Here is a 24,880-nt window from a genome sequence, read left to right on the forward strand (position 1 = left end):
AGAAAAATCCACAGATTTTGCAACCTCCCAAGTCAATACCACATGATCGCTTTCACCAATTGGAGGTAACGAGGACACCTTACTTATGCATATAACCTCTGAACCAATAACCAGGTCCAACACTCTCACACCATGTGTACCTTCAGTTATGTGCTGTTTCAAGTAATTATCTCGTAAAAGATGTATGAACTCATTTTCCTTTTTGCTACATGATATTTCCTCCTTACAATTGATATCACCGTAATTAAAATCCCCCATAATAATCACTAAGCCTTCACTCATTGCACTAATTTGCTGATGCATGAATTCAATATCTCCCCCTGTACTGCCTATAGCAGCATCCAACTGTATATTTGGTTGCATTGGTCACTATTTCGCACCAGACTGCCTCAAATGAACTCTCATTCACATGTCTATCTTCTTGATATACTACTTTCTTTGACTGTAACACATCAGCTATCATCAACAGTACTCCTCCCCCTGTTCTATCTTCTCTATATTTGTAGGTGTTTCTTTCACAACAATGTTTCATGCTGTTTATAATAACATTCAGGAGCTCAGTTGGTAATAGCAGCCATTTTTGAGTTTCTTATTCAGTTTTAAAACAATGTGGGATTTAATATCCCCTTATTTTGAATAATGTTTATATCGCCGAAATGAAGCCTATTGGCTCTTTATATTTAAATATAGCAGCCATTGTTCCTGCAAAGCAATCTTAAGTCCCTCAAAGTTTTGGAAAGGGGTTTCAGAGCAGCAACACATCTACTTAAAGCATCCCAGACATGTTCAATAGGATTAAGGTCAGATCTGACTGGCCAGTCCATCCATATGTATGATAGTCTCTTCTTGAAGATATTGGTCCATGAGCTTTGCTTGATGAGGATGAGCATTGTCATCTTGTAGGATAAATGTTTTTCTGTGAAACATTTATATACAGACAAACATAGGTGTCCTGAACCTCATCTCTATAAGTTGCAGCATTCATGATTCATTTAGGAAGCACACACAGGTTGGTCTGTCCAATCAATAAGATGCCTCCCTAAACCATCACACTGCCTCCACCATAAGCCTTTCCTCCCTTTTTCATGGATATTAGAAGGATGATAGTGTCTTAGGTTCTCTCTAAATCACAGCATGCTGATATCTCTTTGTAGAGCAAATTGGGATTCCTCTGTACATAATACTGACCACCATTGGTCTTGAGTCCAGTTGGCATGTAGCCTTGCCCATTTCAAATGTTCTCTCCTGTGGTATGCAGGATAGGGGCACACAGACTACCAGTCACTTAGCACATGGACCACCGTTGTGAAGCCTTCTGTGCATAGTGTAAGTAGATAGCCAATGCGAGGTCAGTTCATAGATGATTTAGAGTAGCAATCCTCAGAAAGTGTTGAAAAAATGCTTGTAAACTCTTGCTTGAAGTAGTTTGGACATATAATGAGATGAATGTAGAAAGAATACTAAGAAGAATGTACAAAATGATATTTGAGGGGAAGAGGTCAAGAGGAAAACTATGAAAAATGTGGAGAGACTAGATAAGAAAAGATTTAGAAAAATCTGAACTAGAATTGTGTTCATGAAAGAAGAATGTGAGAAGACAGAAAGAAATTAAGAAATTAGATCTACCTAACCTGACAGTTTCTGTTGGAACAGTTGTAGATAATGAAGAAGAATAAATGCTATAATAAAGATTTCATGTAAAAGCATTACTTGTTTTATGTTTAAATGATGCATTATCTCAGTTATTCAAAATGTACTCTTTATTCTCATGAAGGCAATGCTGACATTGGGGGATGATAAACTGATCTGCAAACATCAACTATGTATCTCTTGTAATTGTGTGACAATTCACTTTGATTTCTTGCCATAACTGTATCAGTGAACTCTGTCTTTGAGGTACCCAATAATAATTAAGGGTGTTAGAGCAGGTGAATGCACAGGATGCTCAACACTCTTCATTCAATTGATCTGTTTGGAAAAATTTTATTAAGGTAATAAATCAGAACTATGGTGTGGGGAATATATGCAGATTATTTATTAATCCCTTGTACCTAATGTCCAACCGTTTAAAGCAGGGGTTCCCAACCTTTTTGGTTCCTGTATCCCCTTCGCTTTTATTAAATTATCCGGTACCCCCTATTCATTATAATAAGAAATAAATTCTTAAGTTTACCATGCAGATTCAAAGAATATAAGAAAACAGTAAATAAAAGTTTTCATAAAAGCTTTATTCGGTAAATAAATCAATTGTGTTATCATAAAATTATAAAATCCTTATTAAACTGCAATAAAATCACACAAGTGAGACCCTTGATTCTGTTTCTTATCCACCAACAGTTTTATTCTTGGTACAGTTTTTGAAATAGATACCTGCATATCATGTTCAGGCTCCAGTTTGTTTCTTGTTTTGGACTTGATTGAAAACAAAACTGAGAATCCTGATTCACATAAATAAGAAAAAAATCTCTTTTAGAAAAAATCAGTGATTTTTTCTAAATCAATATGAAAAGGGTTATGTATCCAGACTTCATTCATTTGGTCAGGAGGAATTATTCTTGCAACTGCCTCTTTTAAAGTTTTTAAATGCAATATAATGCTATCACAAACTTCCTGTTTTAGTTCATATGCCAGATCTGAAGTGATTTCATCAAGAGATTTGAAATTGACAAAGTTACCTATCTCCACCCTTCTTCCCCAGAGTCAATTTTCTTCTGCCTCCACGAGAATGACATCTGTACCTTGCAGTGGAATGTTCAGAATTAAGAATTCCAAATACATCAGAAAGATAAGCCAGAGAAATCTCAAAGTCTTTGAAATATGAAGCAAAAGCAGATTCTTTTTCGACTAAAAAAATTTCAATTAAATTTCGAAGTTCAAAAACCCTTTCTAAAACATTTCCTCTGGATAACCATCGCACTTCTGTATGAAGCAGCAGTACGATATGATCTGCTCCTACCTCTTCACACAAAGATTTAAACACAAGGTGATTCAATGCTTTTGCTTTGATAAAATTCACAACTTGAACAACAACATCCAAAACGACTTTCAAATTATGTGGAAGTGTTTTAGATGCTAAAGCATACCGGTGAAGGATGCACTTGTAAAAATATTTCGGTTGATTTCTTTAACTAAAGCAGTGAAACCTGATTTTTTCCCCAACATAGCGGGAGAACCGTCAGTACAAATAGATTCTACTGATTCCCATGAAAGGCCATTTGAATCAAAAAAATCATTCACCAAATTCATAATGTCCACTGCCTTTGTTGTTTCTTTCAAGAGTTTACAAAAAAGAAATTCCTGTTTTATTTCATTCTGATGTAATATCTAGTAAAAACAAGAAGCTGTGTGCAGTTAGAGACATCAGTTGATTCATCCAACTGTAAACTAATTCTGGCTGGACTTTTCTTGATTTCCTCCACTATCTGAACACGTATGTCATCTGACATTTCTCGAATCGGATCACAAATTGTATTATTTGATAATGGTATTTGTGCAATTTTCTCTTTTGCTTCTTTACCACACATCAACTCAACTATGTCCATAGCATACGGCTTCACTAATGTCTCAGCAGTTGTATGTGGTTTCTTTTCTCTGGTGACCCTCAATGTGACGTGATAACTGGCCTCCAGTGCTGGCTTCTTTGGGGTAATAAATCCATGGTCATGAAGTGTGATATTCTTACCAAATCGTGCTCGTTTTATTCTAAATAAGGACTCTGACTCGTTAGAATGTTCGGGATGAACATTCTGAAGATGCTCTCTCAATTTTGATGGCTTGATACTGCCATCTGAATATCTTGGGGCAAATGAAGCACTGCAGCTTTTGCACACCTTCTTTGTCAAGCACAAAAGTAAAACCATATTGCACATATGAATCTTGGTAACAACGCTTCTTTGGCGTAGTCGTTCCTTGGGTCTACAAAAATAATATTTTTTGTATATAAATCCTGATCTAACCTTTCATTTTAAAAATAAGCTAAAAAATAAATAATATGTTAATGTATTTAAATCTTGATCTATCCTTTCATTTTTAGAATAGGCTAAAAATAAACTACACCTAAACCTCTTTTTACGCGATAGATACATTCCTAAAAATTACGCGTAAATAGAATTTGCGTAAAAAGAACTACTGACTCCATAGAAAAAGTGAAGATTGGTTCCAAACCTGAAATATAAGCAAAATAATGAAAAAACAAACATTAAATTCGTTAGGATCATAAGATTTTTATTTATATTCCATGGAGAACACACATGCATATAATGAATTTTAATAATAACCTTAAAAAAACATATTCATATCAATTGTTTGCTAAGGATTCTATAAAAAAAATATGTTATTCGCTATCAGTTTCTGACAATAAACGTGAAAGCTTTTGTTTTAGTGAGACTGTAATATCACTAGAACTACTAGATATGGTATTATCGTCATCGACTTCTGCCTCAACTTGTGGAATTCTTCTTGTCATGTCTTGAACAAAAGTACCACTGGTTGGTTCAGTAGTTTTCAGCATGAACTCAGTTATTAATCGCTGTGTTGATGCTTTAGATAAGTCGCGATATAATTCTCTGTATGAAGACATTAACAACTTAAGCTCACATGAAAACTTCCCAGCACGTTCTTCATTTGGATCATGTCGGGCAAAATAATTGCTAAATTACTGGCCAGTTTAAGACCTCCTTTAATAATATCAGCAGTAAAAGTAGGTTTATCTTGATCATTGACTTCTTCGCTTTCAGGAGTCTCAGAAACAATCTCCACTATTTCGTCTTCGCTAAGAGGTTTATCAATTAACAATTCTTCGATATCTGCCAAAGTAAGATCATTGAATCCTTCTCCGCCAATTTCACATGCCAAGCTTATTATATTGGGAAATTCTGCAGTATGATTGAAGGGAACAGGAGCATTCTCTTTAACACATGCAGGCCAAATAGCTTTCCAGCATGCATTCATAGTTTCTGGTCTCAATTCAGATAATGATAATCGAACCTGATCAATACAATCCATAATTGTAAATTTTTTCCACACATCTGTAACATCTGTGACAGTGTTTCATCATCATTTAGCTTGTTCAAAACGTACTGAAATGTTCGTCGGACATAATATGTTTTGAAAAAAAGTCGCAATTATACCCTGATCTAGAGGTTGTAGCAATGATGTGGTATTGGGCGACAGAAAAAAAAAATGCACATTTGGGTGTTCAATGGCAGGATGACCGGGTGCATTATCAAGAATCAAAAGCACTTTAAATTCGAGACCCATGTTATTCAAATAACGTCTAACCTCTGGCACAAAATGTTTGTGGAACCACTCAGTGAAAATATTAATGGTCACCCAAGCTTTTTTGTTGGCCATAATATGAACTGGCAATTTTTGAAAATCTACGCCTTTCATTGGCCGTGGTCTTAATGATCGATTTATGAGCAGTGGTTTTAACATCCAATCTCTTAAAGCGTTTGAACAAAATAGGCGTGTTATGCGATCCTTTGCTGCTTTGAACCCACCAACAGTTTTTTTGCATTTTTGATACGTAAGTTCTGTTTGGCATTTTTTTCCAGAAAAGGCCAGTTTCATCCATATTCCAAACTTGTTCACGAGTGTAGTAACCTTCATCTTCAATTATTTTAGCAAGTTTTTGTGGAAATGCTTTAGCAGCTGTTTCATCAGCAGAAGCTGTTTCACCTTTAAATTTTATATTATGAAGAGCATGTCTTTTAATAAACTTAGCCAGCCAACTATTGCTTGCATTAAATTCATATTTTTTCCTTGATTGAGATGATGTATCTGGCTGCAGTTTTTTAATCTGTTCATAAAATCTCAATGATGATTGCTTGATGAAATTTCCGTTTCTTTTTTTGTACATTATCTTCTATCTACATCACTAAAGCTTTTTCGGCCTTTTCTAGAACAACATCTCTTGTGTATGATGATAATTTCGCACTCAATTTTGTACCAGAACATACTGCTTTTCTAATGGCCTCTTCATTTTTCTTTATAGATCTGACAGTTGATTCATGGACTCCAAAATGCTTACCCACAGCCGTTGCACCTTCCCCAGTTTGAAGACTATCTAAAATTTGAATTTTTATATCCAAGGAAACGGCTTTTTTTTTTTTTTTTTTTTGGTTATCGGCAACATCATGTGAGGGCTGGATTAAAATCTTCAGTTAATGAAATGAAAGTTTGAAAATTACATATAGTTTACCATTTATTATTTCTTGGCAAAATTATTAATTTTATAATGCGATTTTTATTTTGATTTCACTTAAAAAATGCAAATGCAAAAAATGTGGTAACTGTGTTGTCTACTCAAACACCAAATTCAAACTGCTAAGAACTGCTTTTTTATGCGCAGTGTCAGTTATGTAATTTGGGGAATTCCCAATAAATAAAATTCGTAAGAATTTAGAATTTTCTTAATTGAAACGAGAATGCAATTCTACAAAATTCTCAGAATTTTCTTGAATTACAGATTTTTTCCTAACTTAGACTAGGTTGGTTGCGTAAAAGTGAATAAAAATCGCGTAAAAAAATATTTTTGATATCCCAATTTGCGTAAAAAAAATTCGCCTAAAAAGAGGTTTAGGTGTATAAGCTACTTACCATTAGATTAAAATTTAGTCAGCAAAAGTGAAGTCTGCAAAAGTAATTTAGCTAACCGATGTTTATCACTAAAACGTGTGTACTGTGAGCATGTTGAAATGAAGCAGTTGGAATGTGTACCATACAGTACGTCACGTGCATGCACAGGAGGTGCAGATGCCTCGAGGGAGCACCGATCTGGCAATTTCACTATCTATCTTGAATCTTAACCGGGCATTTTGAGTTATCGAACCCTGCAGTGGGAAAAAAGTCTATGCAACCTCACTATGTCCATCTCCGAAAAGAGACCTGATATGTTGCTGGTGTGGCTGACAGACAGTACCAACATGGAATAGCCCGGAAATGTTGATAACATAACTATTTTTGGAATATATTAATAGCATAATATACTTATTTACCTGCTATTCACTGTACCCCCTGGACAAGCTTCCCGTACCCCCAAGGGATATGGGTACCCTAGGTTGGGAATCCCTGGTTTAAGGCCTTGCATATCTTTGCTTGTGTACATTTTGCACAGTACGATCAGTTTCAAATTTATCGCAGTACTCAAAATTGTAATTGGCATTGGAAATTCTGTTTGAAATTCATTTCTCCGCTGCTTCTGGATTTCATTTACATTTTCATATTTCCAGTACCACTTCAGTAAATTTCCATTGTTCAAACATAGCTCTGTCATCTATTTTTTAGATCAGTTTTCACCTGAAAAAGAAAAGATGTTATGGAGTTACAAAACAGATAACATTTGTTATAATTTAAAATTTATTTTCCTTTATTCATGTATTATACAGAAAATATTGTGATAACAGACACCCTTGTGTCTAACACTCTAATCTGTTAGCCTTTTCAAACTCTGAAAAGGCTTGTAGCTAGAAGGTTGGACATCAGGTACAAGGGACAAGTAAATAATCTGCAAATAAACTCCATCAAAGTTCTGATTGAGATTATTTGCTGTTTAATTGATTATTCAAACATTAAATTCATTTGCAACATTAGAAAATTCTGAAAGTCAGTTGCTACTTATCCATTATTTGAAGTTTTAATTATTACTTGAAGATCAAACTACTCCCTAATATGAGAAATGTTTGAAAACAACATCCATTATTTGCAGTTCGGTGATAATTTGACCCCCCCCCCCCCACAAGTGACCTCTCCCAGAACATGAGGAGTTTGGATATCACGAAACTTATTTTATTTTTGTGAAGGTGCTTCACATATTTCAGCATAATTTAAATATATTTACTTGATTTTATGCATTCTCTAACATTTTCAATGGTTAGTTTATACACTTTCGAGATGGGGAGGGGTGCTTAAGGGCCTACAAAGGAATGCAGAGAACTGACCAGGGCTTCTGACCTAATGTCCAATCCTCACCTTCTTCTGGTGCACCCTGTTAGGTATCTACCTGAAAACTGAACGGACGAGGACGTGCTGGCAATTTGGGATTTAGCTGACCAAATTGTATTCTTATTGGCTTAAACCAAAATTTCCAATGATACAACATGACAGAATTTCATGCCAGCTGGGGCGTCACCCAGATAAACAAGGCCCCCCCCGATGTTTTCGTCAGGAAACCAGGGAAAACAGCGAAAAGTCTGCTACTGGAACAAATCCTAAAACTTACCCGAACTCAACATTATCAGAGTTCAGTATCAGTACTATCAACAAAAGAAGCCTGAATGCCAAGGAAATGGAGCTAGCTGAGGAATTGGATAAGTACCAGATTGACATAATAGGAGTGACTGAAACAAAAAATGACAAAAACTGGTGAGATCTTTCTGAGCAATAAATACAAAATGTTATATTCAAGCATTGACAATCAAGGAAAAGCATAAGTAGCCATAGTAATCAACACTAAATAGGAGGCTAATCTTCTTGAATGGCAGGCAGTCTCAAGTAGAGTGATGTAGGTAAATATCAGAATGGGGAATTGGACAATGAGACTTATTTGTGCCTATGGTCCCATAGAAGGTAGACTAAGGTAGAAGTGGAGGAATTTTTTTGAGGGTTTATGAAAGCAACTGACACAATGAAAAAGGAAAAGTTGGTCCTTGTTGGGGATCAAAATAGCAGAGTAGGAAATGATTGTCAGACATACAAAAATATTTTGGAGAAAAGAGCAAAGCTAATAATAATGGCAAATACCTGTTGGATTTCTGTCAGGACATGGAATGGTTATTACTAACACCATGTTCCAACATAAAAATGTGCACAAATTCACATGGAGAGAAGAGGTAAGGAATAAGAAAAGTCTCATTGACTATGTTATTGTTGATGGTGATGTTTCCCACTGGTGCAGGACACCAGAGTGTACAGTGGATTTGAAATTGAAGTGATCACCATTTAGTCTTCAGCAGGATAAAATTGAATTTCATATCGAAAAGAAGAACATGTAAGAAAGTTTTAAAGCGAATACAAGTTGAGCAGCTCTCAGATGTGAACTATAGACTAAAATACGCGAATATTCAAGAAAAAATGAAAGAGTTTGAGAACAGGAACCAAACTTTAGCGATTCAGTGGCAAGCCATGAAGAAAACCTTGATTGATTCAGCCAGAAAAGCATGCATTGAGGTTGTTTGCAAGGAGAGAAAAATCAGAACTCCATGGTGGACTTAGGAAGTTAAAGAGGCAGTGAAGGAAAAGAAGAAAGCATATCAAAAGTTCCTGGCAAATAAGTCACCTTGTGCTCTTAGAGAATACAGAGACAAATGTAAGAAAGCCAAACACTGTGTAAAACTAGTTTAACAAAAGTCATGGGAAGACTTTGGTAAGAACATAGAAAACAAATATCAAGAAGGTGGCAAGGTATTCTAGAGGTTGTTGAAGAAGCTCAGAAATGGAGGAAAAAATGTTCTGAAAGGAATTAGAGATGATAAAGGTGACATGAAAATGGGAGAAAAAGATATCCTTGAAGTATGGAGTAATTACTTCGAAAAATTGCTAAATAAAACAAGCAGAGATGATGGCACAGTGGTAAAAAACACTGACCAGGCATGCTGTCAGGAACATATCCATACTTGAAGTAGAAAAAGCCATCAAAAGCCTGAAATGTGGAAAGGCAGCAGGAGTAGATGATATTTGACCAGAAATGCTCAGGTATGGAGGTATAAAAGTCTTACAGTGGCTGCACTGCATAGTTCAGAATGCCTGGACAGAGGGACGAATTCCAGATGATTGGAATAGAGCTTTCATAGTACCCATATATAAAAAGGGAAATAAAACTGAATGTGAAAATTACTCATTTCGTTACTGAGTCTTCCTGATAAGTTATATGCAAGTATACTTGAGAAATAGTTGAGAAGGATTGTGGAAGTGAAGCTTGTTGAAGAAAAAGCTGGATTCAGGCCAAATGGAGGCTGTCGGGATCAGATCTTCACTTTACGACAATTTGTTGAGAAAGCATGGTAATATAACAGAGATCTGTATTTAAGTTTTGTAGATCTGGAAAAGGCATATGACAAGGTGCCAACAGAGAAGCTGTTCTAAATGCTACAGTTAATATTCAGCAGTTAGAATTGAAGGAAGTACAGGAAGGTGGTTTAATGTTAAATCTGGTGTGAGACGAGGATGTACATTATCCCCTCTGTTATTCATTATCTATATGGATCACATTATGAAGGAAAGTGGTATTAAACCTGATATCAAAATTGGAGTTGTTAATCTCAGCTCTTTGCTTTATGCAGACGATGTTATACTTCTAAATAAATCCGCTACAAGTTTGCAAGATTCCCTGACTAAATTGAATAGCTGTTGTAATAGATACAGTATGACGGTCAGCAATAAAAAGACAAAGACAATGAAAATAGGTAGAATTGTTGAAAATGTCAACTGTGTTGTAAACGGGGAACCTGTGGAACAAGTAAAGCATTTCAGCTACTTAGGCACGATTTTTACTGTAAATGGTAAATTAAATATGGAAATAGACAACAGAATCAACATAGCTGGTATGGTAGGAAGTCAACTGAAGAAATTTATATTGAATAAAAGAGAAATTAGTCAAAACACTAAATTAGCTGTGTACCAGACAGTGTTCAAACCAATTTTAACTTATGGATCTGAGAGCTGGGTTAGAAGTAAAACACTTGACCAAAGACTAGAGACTGCAGATATGAGAATCCTTAGAAAAATTAGGGGCATGAATAGATGGCATCAATGGGTATATCATATTAAAAAATGATAATATTAAGAAAGAACTTGATGTGAGCATCCAGGAATGCATTAGCAGAGCTTATCTCAGGTGGTATGGTCACTTGAGCAGAATGGGAGAGTTAAGATTAGCAAAACAAGTGTTCTCTGCCAGGTTGGCAGGAAAAAGCCCCAGAAGAAGACCAAGATATAGGTGGATTGCTACAGTAAAAAGTGTCTTAGAAGACAGAGAAATATAAGACCTGATAATATTGGAGTCTTGATAGGTAAGGTAACAACTGATTTGGAGAAAAATTGTAGATAGGAAGTTAGTAATGATGTAAATTTTTCATGTAGTGGTATCATATCCTGTACACTCCTTGAGGGTATATATCAGGAATTTGATGATGATGACTTTCGAGATGGTAGCATCATTCTGAAGAGGTATTAGCTTTTTTTCAAAAATACGTTTTATTTAATTTCAGCTGTGTTAATTATCTTTGAAAACATTATGCAATTTTTTTTTATAGGAGGAGAATGGATTTGTCCCAGGAATGATTCAAATTGATGAAGATACAGATGTAGGAGATTTCTATAGTCATCTTAAAGAAAGATACTGGCAGATTCCACGTAATCATTTGGATGTTTTCCAAATAGTCCTTGGAGTTGGTCAGTTTGGTGAAGTTAGGGAAGGTGTAGTACATAGAAGATCACAAGCCATTCCTTGCCTTGTGCAAGAATCTCAGTGTAAGAGACTTAATAAATGTTTTCATATTAATATATAGTACACGCACTTCACATAATATTTTCCCACTCCTCTGCTCTGTTATACTGTGTATCACTTAGCTAGAAATTTTTTCAAACTATTTTTGTAATGGTGGGTGGAGGTTACAAAAACTTGGATCCTGAGCACAACTGGAAAAATCAGTTTTATTCTAAAAAGATAAAAACAGCCTGCATACCTGTTTTTATCTTGCTTCCTTTATCTACAAGTCCATGCCCGTGCTTCAGTCAATAGAGGAAAGTGATATCTTAAAAGCAGTTTAGGCCAGTCTGGTTGGCCGAGTGGTTAGTGTATCTGCTCTCCAGTCAAGAGACTGTAGGTTTGAATCCTGCCAAGGGCATGGATGTTTGTGATTGTCCTACTAACCAATTACCGTGTGTACTATTGTGACTTGTATCCTGGTGTAGTATGATTTTTGATGTCTTTACACCATAAAAATCAAATAAAAAAAACAGTTTAAAATGCCATAAAAAAAATTAACATTATATGTTCTCTTTCATTTCATTCCAGTCTCATTTTCATTTTTTCCTATATACTTTTCTCATTCATTTTTATTTTTTCTCCATCACACATTAAAATCTTAATGCTATCATAGCTGTTAGGTCATGTTGTTATCATATAAGAGGACCCTGTTATAGAATTCTTCAAGCTCTTCATATTCATAGGTCATTTGTTGGTGCATATGTTCGTACATTTTAATTGTTTTTTGATGTTTGTGCCATTATATCTGTGGCTTAGTGCAAGAAGTGCCAGTGTCAAGTTCTGAACAAATTGACGTAAGCATATTGAGTTTCAAAAAACTTCTTTATTTTCATTGTTAGAAATACCAATGCCAAACTATAACTAGCATCAAAATAAGTGGCATCATTGCACACCATTGTCAGTATTTACAAAATATATTTTTGCACAAAAAATTCTGCTCTTGATATTTGCAAGAATTTTGATAACATTAGGTTAATTTGTTGTGGTCTTGAGGCCAAAAGGACAAAATTTACAGTCATTGCTATAGGCCAGGATGTGCAAGGAAAGATGTGGAAGACATGCTTGGGTAAATTAGTATGGTGAGTGTGGTCAAGTAACTATTATGGGATGCATAGATTAGGAGAAGGAAAGATTTCATAGTGGGAAGGAAATAGAACAACAGCTTGTGATAGAGGGGATTTGGTATTTGATTCTGCCCATCTGTATACCACTTTTTGATATCTGTCCCCAGCAGCCACCCTCCTATCTGCTTAACCAGTGTCATATCCATCCCCATTTGTTTTAATTTGCATATCAGAGTTCCATGCCGTATTCTGTTCAAATGACTTTGCAAAATCTAGCAGAATCACTGTATAACTATTTATTTTATCCAACTCTGCTGTTACTCTATTATAAAAAGTTAGTAAATCACTAAGGCATGACTGACCCTTCATGAAGCCATGTTACCCCCTCATACAGTATCATATTTTTATCTACCCATTCTTGAATTCTCTTTTTGACCAATTTTTCTGGTGCTTTTACCACCACACCTGAGATACTGATTGGTCTATAATTTGCTACCTCAGTCTTAGAAACTTCCTCATGCAAAGGAATTATTTTGGCCTCTTTCAACTCCCTTGAAACTCTACCAAAGCTTGCATTACCAGTTCCCTTGCACATTCTCGCAAAACCCGAGCTGATATCCCATCTAATCCCTTAGCTGTATTTACATTGAGATTCTGCAATATCCTAAGAACCTCCATTTCATCCATCTCTGTTCTCACATTAATATCTATCACATATGTTAACTAAAGCGACAACCTCACTAGAATAATATACCCTTGCAAAATGGTCATTCACTAACTCGCCGATTTTATCTGCTTCTGTCAACTCGTGAATATCACCACTCATTAAAGTTAATCTTCCATAATCATTCTTTCTCTTAATTGCCACATAACAAAAGAACTCTGAGATTTCATTTGGCCTTCTCAGCTAGATTCTTCTCATAATGCTGGTCACCTTTCTTGCCTGAGCCTTGTACTGTTCGTGAGTTTGCTGGTCACCTTTCTCTTACACTTTGTGGATTAGATTAACTTGGTTGTTTAACTACTGATTCAGAAAAAGAACCTCAAGATGTTTTTGAGTGAATTTTTAAAAAATGTAACTGACTACTAATAAACACTGGTCACGAGTAGAAACCCACCAATCTCTGCTAAGATTTTGCTAAGAATTTTGGCAAGAACATAGAAAATAAATATCAAGAATGTGGCAAAATATTCTGGAGGTTGTTGAAGAAGCTTAGGAATGGAGGAAAGAGTGCTGTAAAAGATGATAAGAAGAGTGCTTTAGTTAGAGATGATTAAGGCAGTAGTGAGCTATTAAAAGAAAAAACGTATTTCACACAAATTTTTTTATTAATACAGCTTGTGTACAAATTCCAATCAAAAAGTATGAGAGGACAATCAACCTCTAACGGCTATCATTTTTAAACAAATATTTCATGATCTAAACATGAACTATTTGCACAATCAACTGTGTTTATCTTACATAAAAAAACATTTTTTAACTATCAAAATATAATAAGAATGAAATCTTTTATAATCTTTTATAAAACATTTGATTGGCTACTGATTTTACCATATGATTGGCCACCAGAAGGGACAAGGAAAAAGATAGCGTATGCGCTTATTTTATTTTCAAATTTGGGTGCATTCGTTATAGAGGAGTTGAAACAATAATTCCAAATAATCTATACACTGCCAAATAGACTACTTTTTGATAGGTTACTGTATGAGTTTGTCGCTTAATATGTTTCAAAAAAAAAATAAAAAAAGTAAATAAGTACAAGGGGCTCGCAAATTTGAGAAAAAATAACAAAGGGCTCGCGCGAGCCCCTTATAACTCACCACTGGATAAAGGTGACATGAAAATGGGAGAAAAAGATATCCTTGAAGTATGGAGTAATCACTCCAAAAAATTGCTAAATGAAACAACGATGACAGCACAGTGGTAAAAAACACTGACCAGGCATACATTCAGGAATACATATCCATATTTGAAGTAGAAAAAGCTATGAAGGGCTTGATATGTGGAAAGGCAGCAGGAGTAGATGATATTCGACCAGAAATGCTGAAGTATGGTGGTATAAAAGTCTTGCAGTGACTGCCCTGCATAGTTCAGAAGGCCGGAAAAGAAGGATGAATTCCCGATGATTGGAGTAGAGCTCTCATAGTACCCATATATTAAAAGGGAAATAAAACTGAATGTGAGAATTACAGAGGTATTTCTCTACTGAGTGTTCCTGGTAAGATTTATGCAAGTATACTTGAGAAACGGTTGAGAAGGATTGTGGAAAAGAAGCTTGGTGAAGAACAAGCTGGATTCAGACCAAATAGAGGCTGTCAGAATCGTACATTATCCCCTCGGTTATTCATTATCTATATGGATCACGTTATGATGAAAAGTAGTGTTAAACCTGATATCAAAATTGGAGGTGTTAATCTCAGCTCTTTGCTTTATGCAGACGATGTTATACTTCTAAATAAATCCACTACAAGTCTGCAAGATTCGCTGACTAAATTGAATAACTGTTGTAATAGATATGGTATGAAGGTCAGCAATAAAAAGACAATGAAAATAGGTAGAATTGTTGAAAATGTCAACTGTGTTGTAAACGGGGAACCTATGGAACAAGTAAAGCATTTCAGCTACTTAGGCACGATTTTTATTGTAGATGGTAAATTAAATATTGAAATAGACAACAGAATCGACAACAAAGCTGGTATGGTAGGCAGTCAATTGAATAAATTCATATGGAATAAGACAAAAATTAGTCAGAACACTAAATTAACTGTATACAAGACAGTGTTCAAACCAGTTTTAACTTATGGATCTGAGAGCTGGGTCAGAAGTAAAACACTTGACCAAAGACTAGAGACCACAGATATGAGAGTCCTGAGAAAAATTAGAGGTGTGAACAGATGGCATCAATGGCAATATCATATTAAAAACGAGGATATTAGGAAAGAAGTTGACATTGTTAGCATCCAGGAATGCGTTAGCAGAGCTAATCTCAGGTGGTATGGTCACTTAAATGGAATGGGCGAGGAAAGATTAGCAAAACATGTGTTTTCTGTCAGGTTGGCAGGAAAACGACCCAGAGGAATACCAAGATATAGGTGGATTGATACGGTAAAAGTGTCTTAGAAGACAGAAATACAAGACCTGATAATATTGGAGTTTTGACAGGTAAGGTAGCAGACTGATTTGGAGTTAAATTGTAGATAAGAAGTTAGTAATGATGTAAATTTTTCATGTGGTACTATCATTTCCTGTACACACCTTGAGGGTACATGGCAGGAATTTGGTGATGATGAAAACAGGTATAGTTATTTAATTTAAAAAATTCATAAACACTTAATTGCAATTACTTTCAGAAACTTAGAGACAGGCATACAGTCTGTTCGATTAGGGCAGTATCATTCAAGGAAAAAACATTATTCAAGAATGGTAGAAGTATGCACATGCTGTATGACTCAGTCTTGCATTTATATTTTAAATGCTGTTGTAACCAGTTCTGCTTTCTCCCTGAATGATGACCATGTTACATTGAGCAAAATATATAGGAGTATTTAATGAACTTTGGTTTCCTTTACTTGTGTGAAACTGTTATTTAAAAAATAAGTTTATGGAAAGTTTCAGATAGATGCCGAGAGAAAATCTGTTCAGAATGCTACAATTATATGGTGTAAATGGGATATTATATCCCACAATACATATTGTGTATTTGAGTTGTAATTTGGCAGTTAGAATTGAAAGAGATATTGGATGATTAATGCTAAATTAGGTTTGAAGCAAGGATGCACAATATCTTGACTGTTATTCATCATCTGTATTGATAATCTTATGAAGGAAAGTGACATGGAACCTGATATTAAAATTATAGATATGAAACTTAGCTCTTTGCTTTATGATGTTATACTCCTCTACACATCCAGTGCAAGTCACGAGGATTGAGTAAATTGAATAACAGCTGTAAAAAAAATTGGTATGAGAATCAGCAATAAAAAGACCAAAACTGTGGAAATTGGAACATAGAAAACTTCAGCCGCATCCTCAATGGAGAATCTACACAACAAGTAAAACTTTTTAGCTATTTAGGCAGAATAATATGACTAAAATAAATTTAATTAATACTTCCAATATTTTGACAAAGTCAAATTGATATCATCAGGAAGCAAAATATAATAAGATGTGGGCATGCAGGCACTACACTGACTAATGAAGCTGAAGCATGCCACTGAGAGTAGGCCTAAAGCTAAATAATGCTCCTATTGGGCTAAATTGGGCTTCTTTTGCTGTTGGGCTGTAGTATAGATGATGAGAGTTTCCCAAATATGGAGCAATTTCATGTAATCAAATTTGTTTAGGTTGGGGTAGCTTCATTAGGCCAAAACAGATTCAAGGAAAAGTCTTTTGTATTTATATTTGCTGTGATGGAATAGAGTGGCCTTTTTACATTGTATTCTGTGGTGTGTGTCCAAAGTATTGTCAGCAAGTCCTGAGTGGTGGAAACTGATATAGTCCTTATGTTCAACAATTCTGATGTTGGTTTTTTTTCCTGTTTGAGTATAGTAGGATAATTTACAACTACAAGGGACCTGGTAAACACATGGCAGGCCTGGACTGTGGCTAGTCTTTAGTAGAGCAGATAAGGCATGCCAAGTTTTTATATGATCTGTAAGTGTTTGAAACATTGTAGTTTTTAAAGATTTTTGTTAATCTTTAAAGGTACCTGTGGCATGACTATAAATAATAAATTACACAATAACCACAGTAATTATCTTTAATGAAATGAAAGTACAGATATTTCGTACTAAAAATAACCGTACATCAGTGTGTAGAAACAAGCAATCGAAGGAACCGGATTACAAAGTACATACAGCAGTTGGTGGTTTACCAATTAAAAACTGTTGCTGCATGCTAGAAATTAATATTAATAAATAATATTATTAAAAATATTTAAAAAAACTTATTTTTGATGGTTGCATAAGATAAGAATCTGCCAAACTTTGGGAGAGAGACAATCATTCTGATTCAGATTTGGCCGATGTAAAATGGCTTCACAACTTTCTTTGAAAAGGCATTCACATTTAAACCTGCATTTATGGAGAAGATGAGCTTTATCCCACTGGATATTGTGTTTAGTTTCAGTACTATGTTGTGCCAGACCAGACTTTTGAGGTTTCATGTATTCAATATAATCATGTTCATTAATTCTTTTTTCTATAGACGTGTTTGTCCAACGTATGTTAGATTACATTCACACAGCATCTGGTAAATGCCAGCTAATGATGGAGGTGCTAGTTTGTCTTTTGTAGATGGCAACAAATGAGAAATTTTGTTGATCAGAAAATATTTTATGTGGGAATGAGATGATACTTCTTCAAAATTCTACCAATTGGTTCTGAGATGCCAGAAATATAAGGGATAGGAATCCTGCGATCTGTTGAAGAATTCTGAGGTGTTGGAACATAGGAGTCAATTATCTGCTGTTTCTAAACAATCTTTAGCCCATTCTTATGAAAGACATTCCTGCAAGCTGATGTAAAAATATGAATCTTTATGCTGTAGGCAAAAGATCACTCCTGACAACATTCCCCCTAATAAATCAATTGGATATATTTCTGGTCACCCATTATCTGATGCTGAAACTAGTGTATTAGCTAAAGGCCATGACTTTGTTGTGGTACCAAAATGCATCCCATATCTTGAATTTTTGCATAACATCGAACGCGATCTGTCGGGACTTTCCAGCGAAGATGCTGATAAACTACACTTTGAAGTTGCTGTTCCACTTTTTAAAAGAAAATTACCTCCATGTAATTTATCGAGTGCTGAAACCAGGGCACTAGTTTCATTAAGAAAAAATAGCACTACATCTATTTCGAAAAGTAGTACTGGTAATGGATAAGGCTGACTATGAGAGTAAAATAAACTGCCTTTTACAGGATACCTCCACCTATCAAGAAATTAATTATAACCCTACAAAAACACAAATTAAACCATTAAATAAACTGCTTGATGAAGTTGTTAGCTGGGATCGAAATACCGTTAACAAGTTGCGCATTCATTTTGGAAGAGCTCCTCGTTTATATGGCCTCCCAAAAATTCATAAAGAATGTTATCTAGTAAGATAAGACCCATCATGAATCGTATTGACTCTCCCACCTATAGAATTGCTAAATTTCTGTCACGTTTATTTACTGCCCACACTGGACAATCCAGATCATTCATCAAGAATTCCACACATTTTATTGAGAAAATCAAGGATATTCAATACAAGAGTCGGATGTGTTAGTCAACTTTGACATTGTTTCCCTCTTTTTACCAAAATTCCATTATCTGACACTGTAAATTTACTGTATGTTGATTACCTTCCTGATATTGCAAAGATTTTTGAATTTGTTATACAATCAGGATATTTCGGCTGGAAAAACAAGATCTATAGACAAGTTGAAGGTACTGTCATGGGTAGCCCTCTGTCTCCACCTTTGGCAAACTATTTTTTGAACCATCTGGAAGATATCTTGTTCTCATCCAATTCATTCCCAACCCTCTAATTGATTTCGTTATATCGATGATATTTTTGCTGTTTGGCCTCATTCTGAAAATAAACTTATCACTTTCCTACAATGGATCAATATCTTTCACCCATGCATTCAGTTCACCATGGAAAAAGAAAAAGGCTGGTAGTTTACCATTCTTGGACATCCACCTTACACGCACACCTTCTGGTAATTTATCAACCAGTGTTTATTGAAAACCTACTATACAGCAAAGTAGGTTTCATTCATCAAAAGTCTGCTCATCACACCTCTCAAAAAATTGGTCTTATCAAGTCTTTAATTAATAGAGCACATAAGGTGTGCTCCTCTCTCTCAAGCTTACAACAAGAACTTCTCACTATTAAAACGTTAATGGAATTTAATGGTTAATCAACCCTAATCAAATCCAACAGATAATTGACTCCTATGTTCCAACACCTCCAGGATTCTTCAACAGACCACAGGGTTCCAATCCCTTATATTTCTCACATCTCGGAACTGATTGGTAGAATTTTGAAGAAGTATCATCTCATTCCCACATATTTTCCAATCAACAAAATCTCTCATCTGTTGCCATCTACAAAAGACAAATTGGCACCTCTATCATTAGCTTGCGTTTACCAGATACTGTGTAAATGCAGTCTAACATGCTTTGGACAAACAGGCCATTCTGTAGAAAAAAGAATTAATGATTATCAATATTATATCGAATACATGAAACCTCAAAAGTCTGGTCTGGCACAACATAGTATTCACACTAAACACAATATCCAGTGAGATAAAGCTCGTCTTCTCCATAAATGCAGGTTTAAATATGAACGCCTATTCAAAGAAAGTTGCGAAGCCCTTTTACATTGACCAAATCTGAATCGGAATGGTTGCCTCTCTCTCTCCCAAAAGTTTGGAAGATTCTTATCTTATGTAACCATCAAAAATAGTTTTTAATAATATTTTTAATATTATTTATTAATATTAATTTCTAGCACGTAGCAACAGTTTTTAATTGGTAAACCACCAACTGCTGTATGTAATTTGTTATCCAGTTCCTTTGATTGCTTGTTTCTACACACTGATGATGTACTGCTATTTTCAGTACAAAATATCTGTACTTTCATTTCATTAAAGTTAATTACTGTGGTTATTGTGTAATTTATTATTTAAAGATTTTTGTTAGTTTTTTAGATGTACCTTAGATATATGGAATATACTGAATATATTGAATGCTCAACAATCACGACTTCTACCTTCCTAATAATAAAGTCAATATCTTCTTTGAAATGCCTACCTGCTCATATTCTGCAGTAGATCCTACAACCTTGCACCCTTCAATTTTTTCACCAGTCATTTGTGATGTCAAAGAGAACATATGTGGAAGCAATTATTTTCCTGTAATTTGCACTGTCCTCACAGGAACCATGTTCTCTTGCATGGATACCTATGTGGAAAAGGGACCAATTTGACTGGAATACTTTTTCCTATTGATAAGTGTTCAAACACCTATCAATTTGATGAATTTCATTCAGATGCATGACATTTTTATATTTTTTTTATTATTATGAAGTGAGTTATGTATTAAGAAGACTTCTTAATACATAACTCACTTTATATTTACTTTATATTTACCCCATTTTATATCTACTTTATATCTACTTTATATTTACCCCATTTCATTCCCATTCCTTAATAAAAGGAATGGAAATGAAATGGGGTAAACAGATAGATACGGCAATGCTGGGGTCATGGTGTGGGGATGCATTATGCTTAATCGATGCACCGAGCTACAAGTGCTGGAAAAAAGGGACTATGACTGGTGAACAATATTGAAACAAAGTTTTTCAATGTCATGTTCCATTGTTTCATGGTGCTGTAGGTGAAGAATTCATTTTGGTGGATGACAATGCCACACCACATTCTACACAAGCTGTGGAGATACTTCTGAAGAGGATATTAATCAAATCAAGTAGTCAGCATGCTCCCCAGATCTCAACCTCAAAGAACACATTTGGGATGCAGTAGGGAGATGCATTGCTGCTCAATTCTCCTCGATAAAACCAACAAGGCCCTATCCTTGCTCTGAAGGAGGAGTGGACCACTTTGCCTCAAGAACTCCTGAATTACTTAGTGCTGAGCATGGTACGATGTTGTGAGAGCTGAATCAGCAAGTTCAGGGTGGACATATTTCATACTGAAATGTCTCTCTGCATAGTTTTTTGTAAACACTATACATTAATTCCTTAACTACATCTTTGGATATTTCTAACTTTTACCAAAAATGTATTTCAATTTAATTTGTACGAAATTTATAACACAATTTTTATATAATCTAATTTATTAGTATATGCTGGCAATAAATTTATGCCCACATTTGATGGTAGACATGAAAATTATTTCATATGCAGGTAAAAATGTAGTTCGTCCTTAGCTTTTGGATACCAGTGTATAACCCTTCATTTGTTTCTGTCAGTGGATGAAATGAAGACAGAACATTTTATCTCAAGTAGAAAGTTTCTGTTTCTTCTGAAGTGTCATATAATTGACACTATTAGTTTACTATATGATGATTTCCCTCCTGATGTGAAGATTTTAGAATTTGTTATGCAATCAGAATATTTCAGCTGGAAAAACAAGATCTATAGACAGGTTGAAGGTATTCCATGGGTAGCCCTCTGTCTCCATCTCCTTTGAAAACCCATTTTTTGAACTATCTGGAAGATACCTTGTTCTCATCCATTCATCCTCCACTGTTTCTTTGATTTCATCATGTTGATGAACTTATGTTTAACAAAAAACCTACCTTTACTGGCAGATGCATTCAGTCTGCTCATCACACCTCTTTAAAATTGGTGTTATCAAGTCTTTAATTAACGTTGTTGTAGTCGAGTCCATTGAAGAGCTTCTAGATATGACCGTGGATCTGTAGAACTGCTTTGGCAATCTGTTGAACTTTGATGGAGTAGAGCAGCAGCAATTGCTGGACAAGAATAAATATGGACAGGTGTTTGTTCAACTCCTGGACAGATTTTGCATGTTTCATAGCTCCTACTACCATCTGGCTGAATTTTCATGCATTTAAAATGTTCCATCCTTAGTCTGGTGATGATTGTGGTTATTTCTCTATTTTCATTAATTTCACTGATTTTATTCTTCTTCTTGATAGTTTGTTTTACCAATCTTATTTTGGCGACAAAGTTAGCCATCAATTTATGGTAGTGGGTGTAATTTTTGAGGTAAGTAGCTTGCTTCTTTGGCTAGTCTGTCTGCTCTTTCATTGCCTTCAATATTTACATTGGCTGGTATCCATTGTAGTGTACAGTTCTTATTTTTCAAATTTAAGGTTGTTAATAGTTCATTAATTTCCTGTGTGAGTTTTGTTTTTCCAATTTTTAATGCTTCAAGTGCATATTTTGAGTCACTGTAGATAGTTATTCCTTCTGTAATGTTTATTACTGGATTTGAGAGAGAGCATTTGAGAGCTGTTTGTATGGCTGCTAATTCACAAGTGAAGTTTGAAGCTATTTTGCCAGCTGTGGTTTTGATTTGCATTTCCTCACCTCCAGGTAAAGTTAGAAAAATTCCTGAACCTCCTTGGTTGAGTGCTTCATCAGATGATCCATCATTGTAGGCAATGACATGGTTTGGATTATTTAAGTGATGTATAGTGTCAAGTCCTTTTCTTTTATTTTCTTGCTATGAATCCTTTTTTGAACAAGGTTCGAGGAGATTTAAGTTTATCATTGTGTTTTTTTTTTTTTTTTGGTAGAATAGTGGAAAAGAATGGCTCTTTGCTTATTTCAATGGACAGGTGCTCTATCAATCTGTTTTCTAATTTCATGATCATATTGTAAAGTAGATGATCTCTTTAGTCTAGATTTTCTTGTCCAGGCATTGAAAGTCCTGAGTGAGATGTTATCCTGTTGGTGGCTCCTGATTCTGTTAGTGAATTTAACTATGGAGAGTTTTCTTCTGTCTTCTAGTATGTGAAGCATACACTCTTGTTGAGCTTTTAAATTATTTGTGGATGAGACTGCACCTATAATAATTTTTGCTGCTCTTGATTGTACTTTTTTCTTTTGAGCTAGTTAAAGCTGGAGGCCAGATTGATGAGGTATATTCCATAGTGGGTCGTATGAGTGCCGTATATGTAGTTTTGAGTGTCTTCAGTTTTGCACCCCACTTTGTTCCACAAAGCCTTTTGATGATATTAAGCTTTTTAAGAGCTTTATTAGATATATTTGTAATATGAGTTGTAAATCTCAGTTCGGTATCTAGGGTTAGGCTTAAGTATTTTTGAGATTGTTTTTTTTTCTATTTTGGTATTATATATTTTGATTTGGGGGTTTTAATTAATAGAGCACATAAATGTATGCTACTCCCCCTCAAGTTTAAAGCAAGAACTTTCACTATCAAAACGATAAAGAAATTAAATGGTTACAACCCTCATTCAAATCCAACAAATAATTGACTCCTGTGTTCCAACACCTAAGAATTTTTCAACTGACCACAGGGTCCCAATCTGTTATATTTCTGGTATCTCTGAACCTATTGGTAGAATTTTATCTGTTTATTCTGACATTTTCCCATCAATAGAATTTGTTCATCTGTTATCTCTATCATTAGTTGGTGTTTTTCAGATTTCTTGTGAATGTAATGTGACATATTTTGTGCAGACAGGCTGCTCTGTGATAAAAAGAATTAATGAACATCAATATTACATTGAATATGTGAAAAAGTCTGGTCTGACACAGCATTGTTCCGTTGTGTTTATTGTTTATTGCTATTATATCGATGCTCTATATTCAGTTATCCTTTCTTACTTCAATCTCTTCTATCATTATCCTATCGGCTGTGCCATTTGTTGCATACATACCCTTTTCTTGTTTATTATTACCTTTTTCTATCTATATATATTTGTATGTTCCACTACTCACTCATACACAGTTTTTTCCCTACTATCCTTTTGTAATAAGTTTCCAATAAGTTTAGCAAATCAGTATCACCCTTCTATCCTTAAACAAATTAAAATTTAGGCCGCCTGTTAAATATTGACAAATTTATATTTTGCTGCACCAGCCAATATATAGGATAGATGAGACTCTTATCCAAGGTGGCTCTCTCAGAGTAATACACAGTAATAAACTTTCTAACACTAATTCAACTAATTTCAATTCGCTTTGTCTTTGCATGCAGTCGTGGTCTAAAAAATCAACTTATATTCATATATCTCTCCCGCTAGGTTCGATAATAATTTTATGAGTGGCTATTTGAATTCATAAGACAGGCTAGATTCAGGCGAATGCTATAAAACATATTTATTTAGGTTTAAAAGATATACCTGAGAAAATTAAAGTACATTGTTAACATAATCACTTTCCTAGTAAAATTCTGATATCATTATTAACCCAAGAATACATGCATAATAACTAGATCCCCAGAGTTTTTCTATAAACATACAAACTTAATTTTACATTATCTTCAATCACTCTCTGATCACTATTCATATCTCACAATATGTCTCAGTTATCTCAAACACAGATCCCTTCTGGGAGACATTCTTCAAAACAGGGACAGGTCACTGCCAAATTGTGATAATCTCTAAAGTTCTCTAATCTTTAATAGGAATTCAGATACTTTAACATTTTTACATTACCGTCCCATGGAATGACTTTTCTGTTCTATCATCAGCCTTCTCTGGACATCAAGGCACCTTTGTTCTGTGATTCTCCGGGTCCCTTACGATAACAGCACGTCCTGGTTCCCCGAGTCGATAAGGCGATGTGCCACTCTGGACTTTCTCTGGTACCGCGGG

General features: G+C 35.0%; 1 protein-coding gene across 1 annotated transcript in view; it reads left to right on the forward strand.

Annotated features, from left to right (window-relative positions):
- The window catches only part of Wsck (tyrosine-protein kinase Wsck), a 475,983-nt gene that overhangs the window by 216,026 nt on the left and 235,077 nt on the right, over window positions 1-24,880 (forward strand). The window contains exon 9 of the mRNA XM_090414787.1: window positions 11,253-11,469. Coding sequence (XP_090270913.1) covers window positions 11,253-11,469 — 217 coding nt within the window. The remainder of the gene's footprint in view (window positions 1-11,252; window positions 11,470-24,880) is intronic.

This window comes from Typopeltis vanoorti, chromosome 25, assembly GCF_054136105.1.
Source record: "Typopeltis vanoorti isolate ZY-2024b chromosome 25, IOZ_Tvanoo_1.0, whole genome shotgun sequence".
Lineage (NCBI taxonomy): Eukaryota > Metazoa > Arthropoda > Arachnida > Uropygi > Thelyphonidae > Typopeltis > Typopeltis vanoorti.